The 21468-nt window shown below is 35.2% G+C and overlaps 2 protein-coding genes across 3 annotated transcripts; one reads left to right on the top strand and one right to left on the bottom strand.

Annotated features, from left to right (window-relative positions):
- Positions 1-2396: 2396 nt before the first annotated feature.
- zgc:158701 (uncharacterized protein LOC100151367 homolog) lies at positions 2397-4831 on the top strand. The gene is made up of 4 exons (XM_048153711.1): positions 2397-2573; positions 3152-3241; positions 3651-3704; positions 4459-4831. The coding sequence occupies exons 1-4, from the start codon at positions 2510-2512 to the stop codon at positions 4587-4589; spliced, it is 339 nt and encodes a 112-aa protein (XP_048009668.1). The 5' UTR covers positions 2397-2509; the 3' UTR covers positions 4590-4831.
- A 393-nt stretch (positions 4832-5224) lies between these two features.
- ceacam1 (CEA cell adhesion molecule 1) lies at positions 5225-17496 on the bottom strand. 2 transcript variants are annotated; one of them, XM_048153709.1, is made up of 13 exons: positions 17318-17494; positions 15937-16239; positions 12679-12957; positions 12275-12538; positions 11913-12185; positions 10879-11130; positions 10462-10737; positions 10106-10357; positions 8290-8565; positions 7960-8205; positions 6530-6805; positions 5617-5850; positions 5225-5526 (listed from the first exon to the last, which is right to left on the bottom strand). In XM_048153709.1, exons 1-13 carry the CDS (start codon positions 17364-17366, stop codon positions 5438-5440), a joined length of 3069 nt encoding a protein of 1022 aa, XP_048009666.1. In that variant the 5' UTR covers positions 17367-17494; the 3' UTR covers positions 5225-5437. The 2 variants fall into 2 exon arrangements, with proteins under 2 accessions (XP_048009666.1, XP_048009667.1); XM_048153710.1 differs by lacking the exon at positions 5617-5850 and having other exon boundaries at positions 17318-17496.
- Between the last annotated feature and the right edge of the window lie 3972 nt (positions 17497-21468).

A 21468-nucleotide genomic window follows, 5' to 3' on the forward strand; every position in this document is an offset into this window, starting at 1 on the left:
TCCCGTTCTTCGTGATCCCATGTTTCAAACTTTAGTTAGTGTGTAATGTTGTTGTTAGAGTATAAATAAAATCTGTAAAATTTTAAAGCTCAAAGTTCAATGCCAAGCGAGATATTTTATTTAACAGAAGTCGCCTACATCGAACGGCCAGTTTGGACTACATCCCTCTACTTCCTTCTTTAATGACGTCACTAAAACAGTTTTTTGACTAACCTCCGGCCACAGGAATACACAAAAAAGGGGGCGTGGTCTTGTTGCACTCCCACGGAGAAGAGCAAGAGTTGCGTTTGTAGAGTGTGTTTGTCGCCATGTCGTCGAAACGCTGTTATTTTCATCCCGCAGTCCAATCACCTCTGTTTGGCCTTCCCAGGGACGCTGTACTTAGAGATCAATGGTTACAATTTATGTTTAACTCGGTTCCCGAAAATTATAATCCACATGTAAAACTATGTGCAGCACATGTTTACAATAACACTGAGCGCGTGCATCTCCATGTTATGGTAAGAGGCGTGACCTTTCCGGGCAAGGAGCGCTAAACTGCTGTCGAATCACAACACAGGAACCGCTGGCACAATCAGAACTCGTTACGTATTTCTGAAGGAGGGACTTCATAGAACAAGGAAGTCATCAGCCCGTTTTTATGACAGTGGAAACAGCGGTATACAGATAAGTAAATTATGTGAAAAATACTGTGTTTTTTTACACGCGAAACATGAACACGTATTACTGTATATTGCACACTATAAACACAATCAAAGCTTCAAAAAAACACGAAAAACGGGACCTTTAAGACACTTTGACCTGACCATTTTTTGCTTAAGTGTTATCTGACATAATTAAGATTAATTTTTTTCTGACAATTTTGAGATCTTGTCATATTTTATTACCATTTTTTTAAACTGTAGTGAATAAACTGTATTAATGTATGAAATATTCAAGGAGTCTGAATAGATTTTGGTATATATATATATATTTGGCATTATTTTTTTTTTACAGGCTGAAATAACCAGAAAAAAAATGTCTAAATGAGTTTGAATTCAGAATTGAATTCCTGTGATTAAAGTAACTTAGGGTTGCTTTTAGAAAACATGCTTTAGAGTCTGTCAGTCTCAGACCAATAGGTCTCCGTCTGCTGGATGAATTGAAATCAGTTGATCTTTGATATTGTCTCACTGTACAAATACTGTTATATACCTTTTGGCACCTACAATCTGATAAGCATCAAAAAACAAGCACTCAGCCAGGACATGTTATGGTGTACACATAAGAGTGTCAGATGACATGTGACATCAAGCTGACTGTTAAAGATAGAATTACAGTTCCAGGATATCTGTTCGAGACACCCATGTGTACTTTAGTTCTTTTATTAACTCAAATGTCTAGCACAGCATGTCTTATATGTCAGCATGCGACAGGTAGATTTACAGGTTGAATCTAATTTTTCTTCATTATATCTCCTCTGAAAGCCCCCTTCAAGACATTGATATACAGTTAGAGGGAAAAGTATTTAAACCACGGTTTTCTGCATAACTTTGATATTCAACAATAAAGTAGATAAAGTCTGCTTAGAGTTTCACGTCTTTATTGGACACACTGTGTAAATATTCACAGGGCAGAGTGTGTGATTTGAAATGGTGTGATGTTTATGGGTTTAATAACTGATATTAATGAAAAAGCAATAGATTTCTGCAACTGTGAATCAGTCCAGAGGAATTTTGCATCATTCGCCTTTACAAAGCGGTTTCATTTCAGCTATATTCATGGCATGTGCAGTGTTGAGGTCATGCCAAGGTATATGGCTGAGGTCAGAAAGATGAGATGTTTTCCCCATTTTTCTTCTGCAGTTATACAATGGTTTTAGTCGGACCAGCATGTCTTTACAGTTTAATGAATCTGAGTGAATACAAGATTGATTATGGGGTGCATGCTTGATATCATTTAGCTGTTAAGGAATTTTTTTAATTTTTTTCCTGTGTTGTTCATCAAATGTGTCCCAGACCTCCAGGTGCTTGTTCACAAAAACATCCATCATGTTTCTTCCATGACAAATCACTGTAGGTTCAGCAGTAACCGCATAATATATTATTAGACTTTAAAAGGTTTTAAAAGTGAAATCTGAACTTTCAGGTTCCTGCAAAACACTCAAATGTAGGACATTTTCAATGAGGGTTCATCAGAGCTTGAATTACAAAGGTTACATTGAAATTCAGCAAAATAATGGCTTTCTTTCCTAAATTGCATGCAACCCTCATCACAGATCTTGGCAGTTCCCAACAAATGAGATATGCTGTCAGTGTTTCATTCACACTTCACTTCTAAAATTCTGTCCAGCAAGTTGGGGCAAAACCAGACGTGGTTTTTGAGACCCAAAAATCAGAGCTTTGTCATATAAATACTGTGTAACCCTAGATTTGAATACAGAGTTCTCTTGAAAAGCAGGAGTCTTGAAGACTTAAAAGTATTCTTTTAGACAGTGTTTCTTATTTCTTTCTAAGTGCTGGTGATAACGATGAAGTTCCACATGCTTCTGCTGGCTTTTGTTGTGGTGATTGTCACTAACATCCATTGTCAAGGTAAAAAAGAAAAGAATTTATATATTCATTTCAGTTCTGTATGCTATATGTATTTTATCTTGTTTTGTTTTTTGCTGTACGTTATATTATATTGTTATATTGCTTTATGTTACAAACCAACAATATGTTTCTTGTTTTGCCTTCCTCTGAAATTAGTGCTTAAATCTGTTAAAATCATTTTCTCTCCCTCAAGTTGTTCCAAACCTGTATGAATTTCTTTCTTCTGCTGAACACAAAAGAAGATATTTTTTAAAAAAGTAGATGGGACCCCATTGACTTCAACAGTAAATAAACTTTTCCAGATTATGGAAGTCAGTGGGGTCCATCAACGGTTTGGTCATCCATATTCTTCAAAATATCATCTTTTGTGTTCAGCAAGACAGAAATTCATATAGAACAACTTGAGGGTAAGTAAATGATGACAGAATTTTCATTTTTGGGTGAACTATCCCTTTAAATCCTGTAATATGGTACATTTCAAAAGTTAAAAATAAAAAAAAAAAAAAAAATTCTTGACTTAAAATTAAGTGTGTGATTTATTTGAATATTTGATGTTTCTATATTTTTCCTTGGTGCAGTCCAGCCTCAGCTGGAAGATTCAGATAAATCTCCAGTGGACAAAGGTCACGTCATGTCCAAACGGCAGGTCAGGACATGCAACTGCGGGGGTGAGATGATATACTCTCTTTTTGTGCATACGTTTACAGAAAGTTATCTTGAAACCTCCATGAGAGAGGTCACTATCGAATCAAATGGTTTAAAAATGACATTGTGATGAGTCGCAAAATACTAGGAGCCCTAAATCTCTTATATTTCCTCATCATACCATGACAGACCTTTACGGCATATCCTTCTGATTCTTTTGAAAACAGAATTGTTTTGTGGACTTTATTTGTTTTGTGTGGTGCAGCAAGTAACCAGTAGTAAAGTGTCTCTCATTGTGCTTCTTAAAGTGTGATAATGCAAGTTTTGGTTCACAATATATGAACCAATTGTTTTGCTGTGGCATGCGCTAAAATATTTACAGTAAATTGACCTAAGTCCTAGTCATATTGACTGATGTGGTGTTTTACATAGGGAGAAGGAATGCACTGGAGCAGAACTGTCCCTGTGAGCGGCAACGTCAATACGGTGAGTCACGCAACCTGTATTTACCCAGACCTCTTTGTCTGTTATATCAAACAGAGCAGATCATGAAACACAGGAACAAAAAGTTTTTTCTTTTTTTTTTTTTATAATTATATAAAGAAAGAGAATGAAACACAAATCTCACTAGCTTTACACTTTAAAAAACTTGTAGGATTTACTTGATAAAATCCTTGTAAAAATTTGCACTAACACATTTTAAGTAAATTTTACTGCTACTGCTCTGCACAGCTTAACTGTTATTATCAAGTAAAAATATTACTTAATTATAGTTAAGTTATGTAATTTCACATATAGAATTAAGTAAAATCTACTTAACTAAGTTAAGTAAATTTAACAAAATTATTTTTTACTCAAATAATATAACAATGAATTAAACCGTGCTTTTAAAGTGTATGCTTTACTTAGAAACATCTGAATAAATAATACAATAGGTATCATGTAGACACTATAGAAGTTATGTGGCACTCACCCACCAGTGCATGATGGGAACACCAGTATCAGAAAAGTTGAGTAGGTTTTACTTAATTTTATATCATTGATATTTACGCTTTAAATTCTACATGCTTTAATTTGAGTACTAATGTTTTTTCAATTCTTGCCTGAACTAAGTTTTTCATGTATAAATTACATTTGTTTTTTTTGTGCAGCATTTCCTTCATCACAGAGTCATTTTTAACAGTGTACTTGCAGTTATTATATATATCGACATTTTCTTTTTTAATTTTTTCATTTTCAGAAATCCTCAGCAAAGAGCAGAGAGCTTTTTGCCAAAAGAAGGGGATTTGGACCTATAAAAAATGCCAACAGATGATTGGTGGAAACAGGAAGGAGAAGAAAGGCAACAAAGGCTTCAGTATGCCGATTTAATTCTTCTCTCTGACTCTCATAATCACTATACACACAAACTATATGCTCCCACAGTACATACCTATTTCACAATATCTAAAGTAAGTAGTGTATACTGAACTACCTTTGTATCTATAATATTCCAAAACATTTAATCTTTCCAGTGTTCTAGGTTAAGTTTTTGCAATCTTTTGGAAAAGATTTACATATCGGAAAAAGATGTGCAAGTGCATTTAAAGAATAAAACAGTTTGCTAATAAAAAGAGCAGTTGTTTGAATAATTAGATTTTATTTAATTTTGTAAAGAAAATATATCACATTTCAAATGTTTTGATCTTTTAAATAATCACAAAATACATAATCACACAGTAGGCATATCATGTTTTATGATTGATGATATAAGAAACATGAACTTTGTGAAGCAAAAGAAAGATAATTCGGATAATTTATCATTTGGATAAGTAATTTGCCTGAATTTTGTTGCATATAGCTTTTCCAGAAATAGAGCAATTATTTCAAGCCTAAAAAAAAGGATAATCCAGCATCTGAAGTTCAACATTAATTAAGGGTATAGCATATTAAATGAGTTATTCATTAAATTACTGTCCAATCATTTTTAGAAAATAAATATATAGGTAAATAATGCAGTATGTTTCTATTAAAATGTAACCCTCTTTTTTTTTTTTTTTTAGTTTGTACTTGCCAAAAGAGTGTTGCATGAGTAAATGCTTATGCCTGGCTTTCATTAATGTTTAAATATGTTTTACATTTAATTTTAGCAGTTCAGCTAATCTACAAGCCTCATTCAGACAGTAAGTCCTCATACAGGCATGACAGACTAACACCATGTTATATTGGTAATATCAGTATTAGAGCCATTCCTCCAGCACAGGGAGCAGCAGAGCGAGGAGAGCCGTCATCACCACACTCGCCTGGACGCTGACGGCAGCATTGTAGTCTGTGGTAAAGACAGAGAGGATGGTTACTTCAAAAACACAGCATGAAACAGCAGTAACTGTTTTGTGTGAATTTGGGCTATAGTGCTCACAATCGATGACTTGGCTGGTGTAGATCGTCACATTTGTCAAAGGGTTTTTGGCCACACAGGTGTAATTGCTGCCCAGGATATACTTCAGGGGAATCTCAATGGTAGATTGATTTCCCACTACTGTGTTGTTTTCTAGGATCCAATGATACTCAGCTGGCGGCTGAGACAATGCTTGGCATGTCAGCTTGGGGGGAATCCCTGGACGTACAATGATCTGCACACTCTGTGGTCCAACTGCACAGTAAACACACAGAGGTTTAGTTTGTGCATACAACAAGTTTTTTGAAGTCAGATTTATATCAAAGTAATTAGGAGCCAAGCACCGAAGGACACCTTCAGACAATGCTGGCAGGAAGTTAGTAAAAACTTTTCGATAGACCCAGCCGTTCTTGTACAGTGCATCAACAAATTAAGACGAAATATGAAAGGAATATGAAAAAATATATGTATTTTTGCTCATAACTTCTGAACAGGTTGACCAAAAATCAAGACTGGTCTCATTAGATTTGGTATGCCATACCGAGTCAAACGGTACCCAGTTGTCCCAAGTTGGCCATTTTGATTTGTGTAGTAAAATGCTATGTTTTATGAACACTTTAGCGTATTGTTACGAAACACGGTATGTATCATTGGCACCATGCCCTGGTGAAGTTTCAAAAAGTTTTGAGACAGCCACCTTGTGGTCAAAAAGTATAATGAAATTTCAAAAAATGCTTATAGCTTTTGAATAATTTTACCTGGTCTGGATAGATTCCTTGAGTCATACTGAGCACAATGATACCAATTATGCCATAGTCGTTCAAATTTCATTTTGTTGAAAACCTACTTTTTCAAACTCCCCCTTTTGTGCTTGGCCCCTTAACTGCTGCTTGCAGCTATATGTTAAACTTTTTTTTTTTTTCATATTACTCACAGTTGACCACAAGATTATATGGGTTACTGGCATGCTGTTTCACTGGATTTGCTGCGACACACTGGTATATCCCGTCATCAGCGGTCTTCAGATATGTGAAGGTCACAGTGGTATTATCTGCTGAAAATGTAACCCTGTCTGATGACTGGAAACTCTGGTTGTTTCGAAGCCAGTGGAGTGTGTCGTAGTGTCCCTTCACATCACATTTGAGCTTCAGGCTTTGAGTTGCCAGAGGATTGAGAGTATCAGAGATCACCTCCACTGCAGTGATGGCATCTGTTGAGTGTACAAAATATTATATTAGTCCATCTCACTGTGTGGTAAGTAGTGTGATTATGTAACAACGGTTGCATTTAACAGTCATTTTCATTGGATAGATCTTCATTTGAATGATTTTTAGTTTGCAGTCTGTATTGAATTTGATGCCATAAAAATACACATACTGCAAAATTTTAGCAAGAAATTATGAACCGGTCCTTTTAAGTGAATCAAAAACATACAGTTCAACCAGTGTAGTGTGATTCCCCAAACAAGTGACTATTGTAAGCCAGTTCTTTAGGTGAATCAAAAATATACAGCACGGCCAGCGTAGCTTCATCAAATGACTCTTATGAAATAGTTATTTTTAGTGAACTAAAAATATACAGTGTAGCCAGATTTACAGATAGATGTTTGTGTGTGTGTTTCAAATCATACACTCTAAAAAATGCTGGGTTAAAAACAACCCAAGTTGGGTTGAAAATGGACAAACCCAGCGATTGGGTTGTTTTAACCCAGCGGTTGGGTTAAATGTTTGCCCAACCTGCTGGGTAGTTTTATTTAAACCAACTATTGTTTAAAAATTGCTATATGGCTAGCTTAAAATGAACCCAAAATAGTTGGGAAATTAAAAACCAGATGCAATTAGAGGCAACAATAATAGACAAAAGGTGAATGTTTATTAATAAGCTTTAATATTTTATTAATATAAATTTAATAGTTTAATAGTTTATTAATATAAATTTATTAATAAGCAATTTAATAAATGTTTATTGTTTAATAATTATTCATTGAACATTAATAAATGTTCATTTCCAACATACTTTGGGTTAATTTTAATTAAGTAATACAGTAATTTTTAAACAATAGTTGAGTTAAATAAAACTACCCAGCAGGTTGGGCAAACATTTAACCCTACCGCTGGGTTAAAACAACCCAATTGCTGGGTTTGTCCATTTTCAACCCAACTTGGGTTGTTTTTAACCCAGCATTTTTTAGAGTGTACAGTACAATCATCTTAGCTGATTTCCAGAATAAATTAGTACAGAGAATTTCTATATTATGTGAGCAAAATGTACATAACTTTTTTTAAAATATCTCTTTAAATATGTATATGGAAAAAACAACATCTAATGAGTTAAAAGATCCTGAAAAGACTCGAACAGACTTACCAATGACAGTTAACTGCACTGAAGCATTGCTGCTGCTGTCTGTGATGTGATTGAAGGCTATGCAGGTGTACTGTCCACTGTTTGTTAGTGGGTTTGTCACATACACTGAGCCATTTCCCACCTTTGAACTATTGTAGAACCAACTGTATTGACTTTGAGGACGAGAGTCCGCAGTACAGCTAAAGTTCACAATGGACCCAGTCTCTGCCATGATTGGGCCTTTGATTGTCGTGTTCCATGGACCATCTGAAAGATGCCATATACATTGAAAATGATTCAAATGAACACTGATTCAATTGGACATGTTACAAATATATCTGTATTACTCACAGTTGATCATCAGGTCATAGGCCAGGCTGGTCATGTTGCTGACAGCGTTACTTGCTACACACTGATAATGTCCGTCATCATTGAGAGAGAGATTTTGGAATCTCAAGGTGGAATTGTCAATGGAGAAAGTGATTCCATTTTCAGGATACAGAAGCATGCCATTCTTCATCCAATAAATGTGCTCAACATCTCCACTGGCAGCGCAGGTTAGTGTGAATGGTTGGCTGAAGATTGGTGACTGATTGCCCGCATTTACAATGACATGACTGACTGGATCTGAAATTTAGTCAGAAAGATTTTAGACAGATGACATCATTTAAATTAATAGTTCACCCAAAAATTATACAGTACAGTCCAAAAGTTTGGAACCACTAAGATTTTTAATGTTTTTAAAAGAAGTTTCGTCTGCTCACCAAGGCTACATTTATTTAATTAAAAATACAGTAAAAAACAGTAATATTGTGAAATATTATTACAATTTAAAATAACTGTGTACTATTTAAATATATTTGACAAAGTAATTTATTCCTGTGATGCAAAGCTGAATTTTCAGCATCGTTACTCCAGTCTTCAGTGTCACATGATCCTTCAGAAATCATTCTAATATGCTGATTTGCTGCTCAATAAACATTTATGATTATTTTCAATGTTGAAAACAGTTGTGTACTTTTTTCTTTCAGGATTCCTTGATGAATAGAAAGTTCAAAAGAACAGCATTTATCTGAAATACAAAGCTTCTGTAGCATTATACACTACCGTTCAAAAGTTTGGGGTCAGTAAGAATTTTTATTTTTATTTTTTTGAAAAGAAATTAAAGAAATGAATACTTTTATTCAGCAAGGATGCATTAAATCAATCAAAAGTGGCAGTAAAGACATTTATAATGTTACAAAAGATTAGATTTCAGATAAACACTGTTCTTTTGAACTTTCTATTCATCAAATAATCCTGAAAAAAAATATTGTACACAAATATTTTGTACAATTGTACACATTAAATGTTTCTTGAGCAGCAGATCAGCATATTAGAATGATTTCTGAAGGATCATGTGACACTGAAGACTGGAGTAATGATGCTGAAAATTCAGCATTGCCATCACAGGAATAAATTACTTTATGAAATATATTAAAATAGAAAACAATTATTTTAAATTGTAATAATATTTCACAATATTACTGTTTTTACTGTATTTTTAATTAAATAAATGTAGCCTTGGTGAGCAGACGAAACTTTTTTTAAAAACATTAAAAATCTTAGTGGTTCCAAACTTTTGGACTGTACTGTATATCATTTACTCATGTCATTCCAAATATGTACAGTATGCATTTCTTTATTCTGTAGAGCACAGAACAAGATACTTCTCAGTGTTTTTTGTCGATACACTGAAAGTCAATGTGGTCCAATGTTGTTCAGAACTCCACTGACTTTAATTGTACAGACAAAACAGCTGAAACATCTTCAAAATATTTTCTTTTGTGCTGCGGAGAAGAAAGTCATACATGTTTGGACTATGAGAGTAAATGTTGACAGAATTATTTTTTTTTTTTTTTTGATGAACTACCCTTTTTAAGTAAATCTTGACTTTTCCATATCACCCTATCCACCCAGAACATAGCAGTCATTTGTAACTTGAATGCAGTTATTTTAGCTGTACGAAAACAGTCTGTTATGCTGCTTGATATGGCGAACTGGTATTTGTTATCATATTATTTTAATTTATTATCATAATCATAAACACACTGGAAATAGTTTTATTATTAGTAGTAGTAGTAGTATAGTATTAATACAGCATACATTATTTGAAGACCTAACTTACATTTTAATGTTAACTGCACTGAAGCATTGCTGCTGCTGCCTGTGATGTGATTGAAGGCCATGCAGGTGTACTGTCCACTGTTAGTTAGTGAGAGAGCCGCAGTCACATACACTGAGCCATTTCCCACCATTGAACTATTGTGGAACCAGCTGTATTGACTGGTGGGGTAAGAGTTAGCAGAACAGTTGAAGGTCACATTTTGTCCTACAGCTCCTACAGCTGGACCAGAGATAGTTATGTTCCATGGACCATCTGAAAGACAAAGATAAGGTAAAGGTCACGTTCTGATCTGGGTTACTTTCAGAAATGTTGCTTACAACAACAAAAGCTAGGTCAAAGTAAGGTTTTTCACTCACAGGAGACCTTGAGGTCATAGGCCAGACTGGTCATGTTGCTGACAGCATTACTGGCTTCACACTCATACGGTCCTTCATCACTGAGAAAGAGTGGGTTAAAGTTTAAAACTGAGTTGTTCTTGGAGAAAGTGATCCGACTGTCGTCAGACATTTTTACGCTGTTCTTCATCCACTGAATGTGCTCAACATCTCCACTGGCAGTGCAGGTTAGCGTGAATGTTTGGTTGAAGATCGGTTGCTGATTGTCCATATTCACCATAACGTTGCTGACAGGAGCTACATTTCATACCAATAAATAAATACATACATATATATGTGAACCATATTTCCAACAATTTCAGATTTTAAAAACAATCAGGCTGTCAAAAATTCTCACATTTGCTGGTTTCAGTTAAGTGAAGTAATTGAATGACTCACCAAGTACAGTTAACTGCACTGAGGCGGTGCTGCTAATCCCGGTGATGTTATTGAAGGCCATGCAGGTGTACTGTCCGCTATGGTTTCGTGGGAGAGCCGCAGTTACATACACTGAGCCCACGGCCACCATTGAGTCATTGAAATACCAGCTGTATTGACTTTGAGGACGAGAGACAGAGGAACAGGTGAAGGTCACATTGGATCCCTCTGCTACTACATCTGGACCAGTGGCTGTTGTGTTGACTGGGCCATCTAGCAAATACATGAACTGTTTTAACCTTCTGTTTCAAGTTATACAGGTGCACTGTTTTATCTTTACATTGTAATAAACATAACTAAAAATGGAAGTACAAAAAGATTTGAGCAATGAATTCATATAATATCAGACAAATAAATTAGATTAAAGCACGGCTTCACAGGGCTTATTGCTTTTATAAAATAGTTAGTCCATAAAAATATTTATTGTAATACTTCTTTTATTCATAAAATAAACAGCACAGTAATAGTATTGATGTAATGAGGTCACGGGTGTAGGCTATGTTTGTAGAGTGATTTACAATGGCTTTGAACGCGGTTTAACCAATCAGAATCAAGGACCGAAATGATCCGTTTTATAATTATATGACTTTGCTATAAAACACTATGGATTCAAATCAAATGATTCAACTGGATTAACCTATAAGTTATGTAAATAATGAATATGTTTGAATTTGTGGAATAATTTGTGGAACTAAATAAATCATTTATAAATAATAACTATAAAGAAATATCCAACATACAATAAATTCACAGATCACTATTGTCGTGATCATTTCACCTCAAACATTTTTAGATGGAATAAATATCACAAATGCTGTTCAGATGGAAAGCCAAGACTAATAAGAGCATAAATGTGCTGCGATGACATTTAATGACCATTTAACTATGGTCAAGAGAAATATTAAAGGTGGGAAGACATCTTACACCATCTTAATCTATAGGCCTACAGTATTCACAGAAAACGTGGATGTTCTGGAAATATCTATCATACTCACAGTTGACCATAAGGTTGTAGGCCTGGCTTTTATTGTTGCTGACAGCATTACTAGCTGCACATGTGTACAGTCCGTCATCAGTAAGAGCCATTTTCTTAAAGCTCAAGGTTGAGTTGCCATTGAAGAAAGTGATCGTATTGTCGGCGTACAGGTCCATGCCATTCTTCAACCACTGAATGGAGTCCACTGGCCCCACAACATTACAGCTTAGATTAAAAGGCATGTCTTCTACTGGAGAGCCTGATGGATTCACTGACACTGCTGAAATTGGATCTAAATAAACAAACAAATGATGTATTGGTGATAAAATAATCACAAGAGTAAGCATAAGAAATTTAGATAACCATATAATGTATTCTCACCAACTATACGAATAGTTTTTGACACTTCAGCATATCTAAGCGTGACTGCATTTTGGGCAACACAGGTGTACAGTCCCGTTCTGTTCTGAGTAGTGTCTGTAAGATTATAACTCCAACTATTGACATTCAGAAGATTGCCGTTGTACATCCAGTAGAAAGAAGCTGATGGTTTGGAGTCAGCAGAGCATGACAGAGAAATGGCCGAACCAGAAGCGTATACCATTTTCTCTGGCGAGGCTGTAATTCTCAGGTTACTAGGCCCATCTAAACACATAAAACCAATTCAGATTGAGATTTTGAAACATGTTATTAACAGCTGCCCATCCCTCCCTTCCTATGCCCTTTGAAGGGATCCTGTTACAGTGCTATGTAGTGAACAACAATTTGTGCTGTCATTTACTCACAGCTTATAGTGAGATTCTTTTGAATACTGTCTCCATTGCTGATATTGTTTTTCACAATACACTGGAATGGTCCTTCATCGTACCGCGTCACACCGCTGATGACGAGATTTCGGCCATTGTTGTTGAGCTGAACTCTTCCTCCCGCTGTGACTGCAGAGCTGCCGTTCTGCCATGAAAACCACAGTGGCGTGCCGCTGGCGTTGCATGTGAACGACACGGTGTCGTTAAACTCCACCAGGTTTGTCATGCTTACATCTGCAGTTACATTACTGACAGGTTCTACAAATTAACAGAAAATGTTTTAGTACAAAAGTTTCTGCAAGCTAAAAATCATGTGTACCATCTACCAGTTTATCTGCATCCCCTCAACAACAACAAAAAGTATTTGGAAATATTTATTGCAGAGTAGGCCTACACGTAAACCATAGCTTACAGGTTAAAGGGTTATGGTTTAAAATTCTGTCATTTATTACTCACCCTCATGTCGTTCCACACCCGTAAGAATTTCGTTCATCTTCGGAACACAAATGAAGATAATTTTGATAAAATGCGACGGCTCAGTGAGGCCTGCATTGCCAGCAAGATCATTTCCATTTTTCAATGCCCAGAAAGCTACTAAAGACATATTTAAAACAGTTCATGTGACTACAGTGGTTTAAACCTTAATGTTATGAAGCGACAAGAATACTTTTTGTGCGACAAAAAAAAAAAAAAACTAAATAATGACTTTATTCAACAATATCTAGTCATGAAGCTTCGAAGCTTTACGAATCTTTTGTTTTGAATCAGTGGTTCGGAACGTGAATCAAACTGCCAAAGTCACGTAAACTATTGAAATTTTTAGGCTTGTTCGACTTCATGCAGCGCTGCACAGACAGCTGACTTGAAGCAGTGCATGCTGGTTAGAAATTTTGTCTGACTTGAGACAGCGCCAATGCCATGTGACTGTGATGCTTATGTTGAACTTTATTCTTGTAAAAACAGACGCTGTAAACAGTTCATAAAGTATTGAATGAAAATGTCTCTGAAACATCTGTGTATTAGTCAAATATTGCATTAATTTCACTTCAGCTGTGATAAAGTATGTAAAGCAGCGCTAGCATCACTACGGGAAGCAGAAAGGGTCCGACTTCACGTCTCCATTTTCAGCTCCTCCCCGCCTGCACATGGCTACTCTCGCCGATCTGTAACACACCTATTGAAGCACTTGATCACCTGACTTTGGCGCTTCGAACCACTGATTCAAAACAAAAGATTCATGAAGCTTTGAAGCTTCATGAAGCAGTGTTTTGAAATCGTCCATCAATAGATATTGTTGAATAAAGTCGTTATTTTGTTTTTTTTGGCACACAGAAAGTATTCTAGTCATTTCATAACATGAAAGTTGAACCACTGTCACATTAACTGTTTTAAAGGTCCCGTTCTTCGTGATCCCATGTTTCAAACTTTAGTTAGTGTGTAATGTTGTTGTTAGAGTATAAATAAAATCTGTAAACTTTTAAAGCTCAAAGTTCAATGCCAAGCGAGATATTTTATTTAACAGAAGTCGCCTACATCGAACGGCCAGTTTGGACTACATCCCTCTACTTCCTTCTTTAATGACGTCACTAAAACAGTTTTTTGACTAACCTCTGCCCACAGGAATACACAAGAGTTGCATTTGTAGAGTGTGTTTGTCACCATGTCATCGAAACGCTGTTATTTTCATCCCGCAGTCCAATCACCGGGTCTGATTCCGGCTCAAATTGATAGGGTAAAATTAAAGACATGTTTACAATAACACTGAGCGCGTGCATCTCCACGTTATGGTAAGAGGCGTGACCTTTCCGGGCAAGGTTCGCTAAGCTGCTGTCGAATCACAACACAGGAACCGCTGGCACAATCAGAACTCGTTACGTATTTCTGAAGGAGGGACTTCATAGAACAAGGAAGCCATCAGCCCGTTTTTATGACAGTGGAAACAGCGGTATACAGATAAGTAAATTATGTGAAAAATACTGTGTTTTTTTACACGCGAAACATGAACACATGTTATATTGCACACTATAAACACAATCAAAGCTTAAAAAAAACACGAAAAACGGGACCTTTAAATATGTTTTTCATGAGTTCACACTTATAAATAATCAGATAGTAAATAGTATGCGTAATAGTATGCATATTTGGCATGCTGTCCGAGGAGAGGGCTCTGAGCTCGGTATTTGGCCCGAACCCAGAGTAGGCCTACTCCCCCGTATTCTGGTTAGGAAAGTAACCAGGCAAGTGTGAAGAGACGGGGTGGTGGAGGGATGCTGTAAAACTTTCGAGGAATATGGGTGAGTCGACTGTGTATATATATATATATATATATATATATATATATATGCTTTCACTCATGCTGATTGGGTAGATATATTGATTAGGTTACTGATTGCTAACAGCTGGCTGAAATGAGTGATGATTTGTCAGATTATTTGAACATTGCTCCTCCCGAATTTTGTTAATAAAACATCATTTAGTACCTTTCAGGGCATTGAAAAAGGAAATGATTGCTGGCAATGCAGGCCTCGCTGAGCTATCAGATTTTATCAAAAATATCTGAATTTGTGTTCTGAAGATGAACGAAGGTGTTACAGGTGTGGAACGACATGAGGGTGAGAAATTAATGACTGAATTTTAATGTTGGTACAGTAGGCTATGTTACAAACAAATGTTTGTATGAAGTAATCACATGGAAAATATTAGGCGTTATTATATTAAATTTTATGCAGGTAAGTGTTAAAGTGCGTGAGCAGCTGAAAGTAAGTTGAACTGTGTGCACAGATGTTTGTTTTGAAAACACCCTCATACAAATGTGTGTACAATGTAAAGCATATTACTCTTTGAGATATGTCTGGTAAAATAGCCAAAGATTTACTTGATTTTTGTAGTTTTCATTGTATTTTCTATTTCTGTTTTGGTTTACAGTGGTCTTATATATTATTTTATCATGAAGAGCTAAAAATAGTTTTGTAAAATTTCATTGATATTTTGAATGTTAAATTAATCCACCACATGATGGGGCAGTCAATAAAACTGTGGACACAGATTATCAGGCATCAAAAAAACGGATGTATATGGGCCTATTGGTGCTGATATTTAAATAAGCAATTATCGCAACTGATGAAATTTAAAGTCATTGTAGTCATGAGCATATATTCAGTGAATACATTTACTTAAGTAGATGAAAATCTTAATTTTATGCAGTGTGTGGGGCAAGAGGATCTTTTTTCTACTTACCCTGAACATCTAATGTAATCTCTGCTCTGGTCTTGTTCGGTCTCAAGGCATCCAATGCATACTTGCCAGAACTCTTCAGAGTTACTGACGATAAGGTCAGCTGAAATGTAGTGATGTTAAATTCTATTCCAGCTTGTTGGTTACTACCCGAAATAAGGTCCCCTGAGTACCACATGAACAATATACTACTCTCATACAACCAGGATCCAACTGTTATGGGGATGAAGTCGTTCACAGTTATGGTGACATTGCTCCCGACTGCCACAGGGTTTTTTGATGCATCCAAGGTGAATGCAAAAAGACCTAGGAGAGGCAGGAGAGCCAGTCAGTATCATTTTCATCACATAAAGTAAGAAAACATTTATATAAAGTAAGAAAATATTCAACTCTCATTGTATTCTGATGGAAATAGGTCTACTGATTTACATGTAGCCTTTGCATATTCCTGGCTTGTTTCCATAATAGTAGTTTTCATATTTAGTATGTTCTAGCTTGTAGAAGTAAAAAGGACACATAGGCACTGTAAAGTGATCAAGTGAGTACTAAGTACTAATGAAGAGCATTATTTAATATGTAATTATTATGGATCACCCTCGAATTAAGCATTGCTGCTAATGTAATTCATTTTCTGTTTATGTGTAATCTGGGCACTTTATTCCAATATTTTATTCTGACATTCTGTTGTTAATGCCACTGTATCCACAAATGTACATTTCTTCAAATATACAAATATATTTCTTGTAATATAATTCAGCACTGTACAATATAACAATCTTTCACACTTTTTGACACTTTACAGTAAGGTTTATTTGGCAACATTAGTTAACGTCAACTAAGATTGATAAATGCAATATAAGAATGATTTATTGTTAGTTCTTGTTAGGCTCAGCATTTACTAATACATTTTTAAGATCAAAAGTTGTTACATTATAGTTAATGCACTGTGAACTAACATGAACATGAACACTAACATTACCAAAGGCTAATAAATGCTGCAAAAATATTTTGTTCTTTGTTAGTTAATGTTAAATAATGTATAAACTAACAAAATAGGCCATATTGTAAAGTGTTAACAAAATATATAAATGTAATTTATATGTATTATTTATTATATTACACATAAATATTATTTATTTGCTACTAAATAGATACTTCTGATGATATTTCTTAAAACTGACCTACTTTTAAGCAGAATTTGAACATTACTAAAATTTGTAAAATATAGAATTAATAAAAAAAGTTTGAAAGTTAACTGTTCTGACAAACGCATTACTGATTTGTAAATTTACAGTAACAAATGATCTTCTTTCTGCACTGGTGTTTATAAAAAAATTAGAACTGAATTGAAAACTATTAAATGAAAATACAATTGAATACATACCTGGTATACATATTAAGGTGAAGAAGAAGGCAAGTAATTTATGTCCCATTTTTGAAATCCTAACTAGAAAATTCTTTACTTCTTCCACAGACTTCAGATGAGTCTGAAACTAAATGGATAATCACCATTATACTTTCATTCTGCTAATATTTACATTGTTATACCAATGACTAGGTTCTCCAATGGGAAAGCATGTGACAAAAAGGTACACCTCTTGTCATCATCACACTTTGAGTGAAGGGTGTGTTTGTTGTGGTTGACTGTAATCTGGAACCAGACTGCTGGTACCCAGCTGACATTCAAGTCACAAATCGAAGGTCAAGCCATAAGTATTTAAATATTTCCTAGTGTGGTTAGAAAAGATTTGTGGTTAGTAAAAATTGTGGACTATCAACACTAAGAGTTATTATTAACATGGAGTGACTCATGATGACTATTAAAGTTTGCTGTTTACATTCACACCAGCTTCCAGCGTCACTCCTGGTTTCGAGTTCTGAGCATTTACAGTATGTTTACACATATTAAACTGTTTTATCTCAAGTGCGGGATGTAAACTGAACACAGGTTTGATGTCATTGAAAATCTTGTAATGTTTAACATTACTTCATTTTGTTTGAGTTCTAAAAGATTACTTCAGATTGACAAGTTTGTGTGCAGTAAAAATAGTTGGAAATTATGAATCACTGTTTGCTTTGCGATTATTTAAATGTGATAGAGACTTTTTGGCTGACTTTCATGTTCAGCGCTGACGCACCCAAAAATGACTCCCATAAACTTGACACTTTAATAAGAATAAAACTTTTTTACATATGAAATTTAGTCACGCATTTGATCAGAGACTAATAATAATCAGACATAATCACAAATAAATTGGACAAGCAAATCATGAGTACTGGTGTAAGATCCATTTTCCATCATCCATTTTCTTGTCCTATAGGGTCGCAGGGATGCTGGAGCCTATCCCAGTGTCTCGGGCTCGGGATGACATACATTCATACCTTCACTCACATCTAAGGGCAATTTACAGTCTCCAATTCACCTAACCTTCATGTCTTTGGATTGTCTTATGGGTGAAACCAGAACAAACCCACATTAACAGGAGAACATGCAAACTCCACACAGAAAGATCTTCTTCTCAGTTAGGACTTGAATCAGGAACCCTCTTGATGTGAGGCAACAGTAATACTCTATTAGTGCGATCATATTATATAATCACATATAAATATAATCAATAGACAAATAAAACAAATTACCTCATATTTACATTTAAATATATCCCAAGGGTGAGATATATCTACCACATTGGTTGTTTATAGTACATATTTAACATATAAGACAGAATAAGACGCTCCCCAGGGCAAGATGACCTTCATCTTTTCTCTTGTCCATAGAAGTAAAAAAAATCTCAACTCAGTTTCATTTTTTCTTGTTTTTAAAGGGATAGTTTGCCCTCAAGTTGTTCTAAACCTGTATGAGTTTTCTTTCTTCTGCTGAACACAAAAGAATGTCATATTTCAAAGAATGTCGGTCAGTATTTTTTCCTATAAAAAAGTAAATGGCTACCGTCAACTGTTTGATTACCAACATTCTTTAAATGATCTTCTTTTGTGTTGAGCAGAAGAAAGAAACTCATAAATGTTTGGAACAACTTGAGGGTGAGCAAATGATAACAGAATTTCATTTTTGGGTGAACTATCCCTTTAAGAATAAACACCACAATATTCGTTTGATTTATATTTATAGTAGACCTTTTTGTCTGAGAATAAAAAAAATATTTTCTTTAAAAGAGTGGTTGTAAAAGTGTTTAAGTTATAAGAACTGGTTCTGGGTTCCCAACCCTAAAAGTGCTACAGCTACTGTGTTGTAATATAATATCTGTAATATCTGTTCAAAATTCAAATTCAAAATTGTCTGCCACCTCTCCTACTAAACACCTTGAGTAAATAGATTTGATTTTCTCTCTTATGTAGTAATGAATGATCAAAGAAAATACTGACATCAGTGAAGGACATATTTGCATAATAATAATTGAAAATTAGGCTCTTGCAGTCACCAGTGGGTAAGTTTGTTGACTTTGCTTTAATTTCTCCAGTCATCAAAGGGATAGTTCATAAAAAATAGCATTTATTCACCCACATGTTGTTTCAAACCTGAATATATTTGAAAAAAATAAAATAAAATGTCCATAATGGAGGTCAGTGAGCTCCTTGCTTGGTTCCCAACATTCTGTCAAACTGTTGTGTTCCACAGAAGAACGTCAGTCAGACAGGTTTAAAATGACATGATGAGAAAGCATTAATTTTTGGGTGAACTATTCTTTTAAAGTCTTCAAGGCCTGTTTCTAATAAATAAATGAATAGCTATGCAAACCTGCTCAGAGATGACCAGTGACCAGTAATATATGGATGCTGCACCCTTATTGTGTGGGAACAACAAAGTCAGTAAAATGATATCCAAAGAGGGACAATTATATCTTCAATAAGTGATCGAAGAACAAATAGAATACCAAAACCTGTTTCTTTTCTTCTGGGTTGGACCAGCCTTTCCTTTAATGCTACAATGCAGGATATGGTCTGGAAATATTTGTCTACTTATGTGTTTGCATAAGACATCACCTGAGACAAAGGCATCTGTTGATTCTATTTATCTGTACCTCGGGAGAGACGCACACTCATATCATTTCACATGCAATGCTCTCTGGGTAGACTATAGCCTATATAAAAGGTTTGTTCTGTTATGCAAACACAAGGAACAACGCAAACGCACTCAGTACTGGATGAGAAATTTACGCTACATGACTCTCGGGAATGCTCGATTCTGATTGAGCCACTTATCATCCGGGTAACTGAAACCGGTGCGCCCTGTTTTATCCATAGACTGTAAGGTTTTATCACATTCGTGCTCTCTTGTTTCATGCAAACAGAACTGGCGCCATCTTGTGCTGGCTTGGGTTATTTTAGTGAGGATCACAATAGGCTTCAGCATTGTTATTCAGTAGATGGAACAATGTTAAAATGTTCGTCTTGTTGTTAGGCCGATATTCCTAAATGTTTTAATGTACGTTTTTATAGACCTAGGCTACATATAATATAGGCCTACAGGTCAACATAAAAATAACAAATTCAAATCAATTTTTCATGCACACGTAGGCTATTATTTTATTTGGTGCGTAGCGGTTTAGCGTCAGTCGGTCATTATCGCAAAATAATTCCTATTCCTTAGGCCTACCCTTGGTTAGGCCTATCAAAGTTTAATCTCAATAAAAATGATGGGACTGACACGTATGAGAGTAAGTTATGAAAGTTGCTTCTTCAGGTGACAGGATCCAGTTAGCCTAGGTAAACACTAGCGAGTCCTCCAAAATGCCATTATTCAATAGTCCCCTCTAAAGGCAAAGTTGATGATGATGACACCACACTTGATCCCACCCACACACAAGCAATTATTTGTTTTGTATATTAGGCTAAATATGGCTGGAGTTTATCCTTATATCAATAGGGTAACATTAGGTAAATGAAATTTTGTTGTAGTGTGCAGAGTAAATATGGCAAAGTTAGTGGTATTTTTCACTTTATAAACAACAGGTGGCAGCAGTAGCATATTAATTTGTCCTGTGCTTGTAGGTCTTGCAGGTGGAGACCTGAAAGCCAGCCTACTCTCTGATTCAAAGCAATGAAAGTGTTGGTGTCAAAGATGTTGATGCAGGAAAATATTTTTATTGAAGCATGTTTTGCATGTGGCCACAATTTCATAAGTTCAAGTTCAGAAATTGCATCAGAATGTAAGTTGACTAATACAGTCGCCTACAGTTATTTCCAAAGTTTCATAATGTTCACAAGGCATTTATGCTAAAATTGTAAGTCATAACAATTAGTATTTGTGTATATCCACATTGTCCACATTTCAAGGGGACTGTGTTTTAATGATTAAAGACAATTATCAAACAGACTGTAAAAAGTAGCCTACACTATCAAAGACAGTTTGTTTTACAGGAACATGGTAATAACCATCATATAATAATAACCACAAAATTATTATATATAGGCTATATATATATATACACACACCTTGTACCTTGTTCAGAATTCATCCATGATGAACTTGTTAGGTCACTCGTTATCATAAAACACACAATCAAAGTTAAAGTTTAA

Source organism: Megalobrama amblycephala, linkage group LG13, assembly GCF_018812025.1.
Source record: "Megalobrama amblycephala isolate DHTTF-2021 linkage group LG13, ASM1881202v1, whole genome shotgun sequence".
In the NCBI taxonomy this organism is placed as follows: domain Eukaryota; kingdom Metazoa; phylum Chordata; class Actinopteri; order Cypriniformes; family Xenocyprididae; genus Megalobrama; species Megalobrama amblycephala.

Excerpts from the sequence above, each read along its gene's own strand:
- ceacam1 (XM_048153709.1), bottom strand. The coding sequence starts at position 17,366 with ATGGGACATAAATTACTTGCCTTCTTCTTCACCTTAATATGTATACCA. Across the intron at positions 10,358-10,461 it reads CTATGACCTCAAGGTCTCCT|ATGGTCCATGGAACATAACT; the intron begins GTGAGTGAAAAA and ends TTTGTCTTTCAG. Across the intron at positions 5,527-5,616 it reads CACCAGCCAAGTCATCGATT|ACTACAATGCTGCCGTCAGC; the intron begins GTGAGCACTATA and ends TCTTTACCACAG.
- zgc:158701 (XM_048153711.1), top strand. The coding sequence starts at position 2,510 with ATGAAGTTCCACATGCTTCTGCTGGCTTTTGTTGTGGTGATTGTCACT. Across the intron at positions 3,242-3,650 it reads CAGGACATGCAACTGCGGGG|GGAGAAGGAATGCACTGGAG; the intron begins GTGAGATGATAT and ends TGTTTTACATAG. Across the intron at positions 3,705-4,458 it reads TGAGCGGCAACGTCAATACG|AAATCCTCAGCAAAGAGCAG; the intron begins GTGAGTCACGCA and ends TTTCATTTTCAG.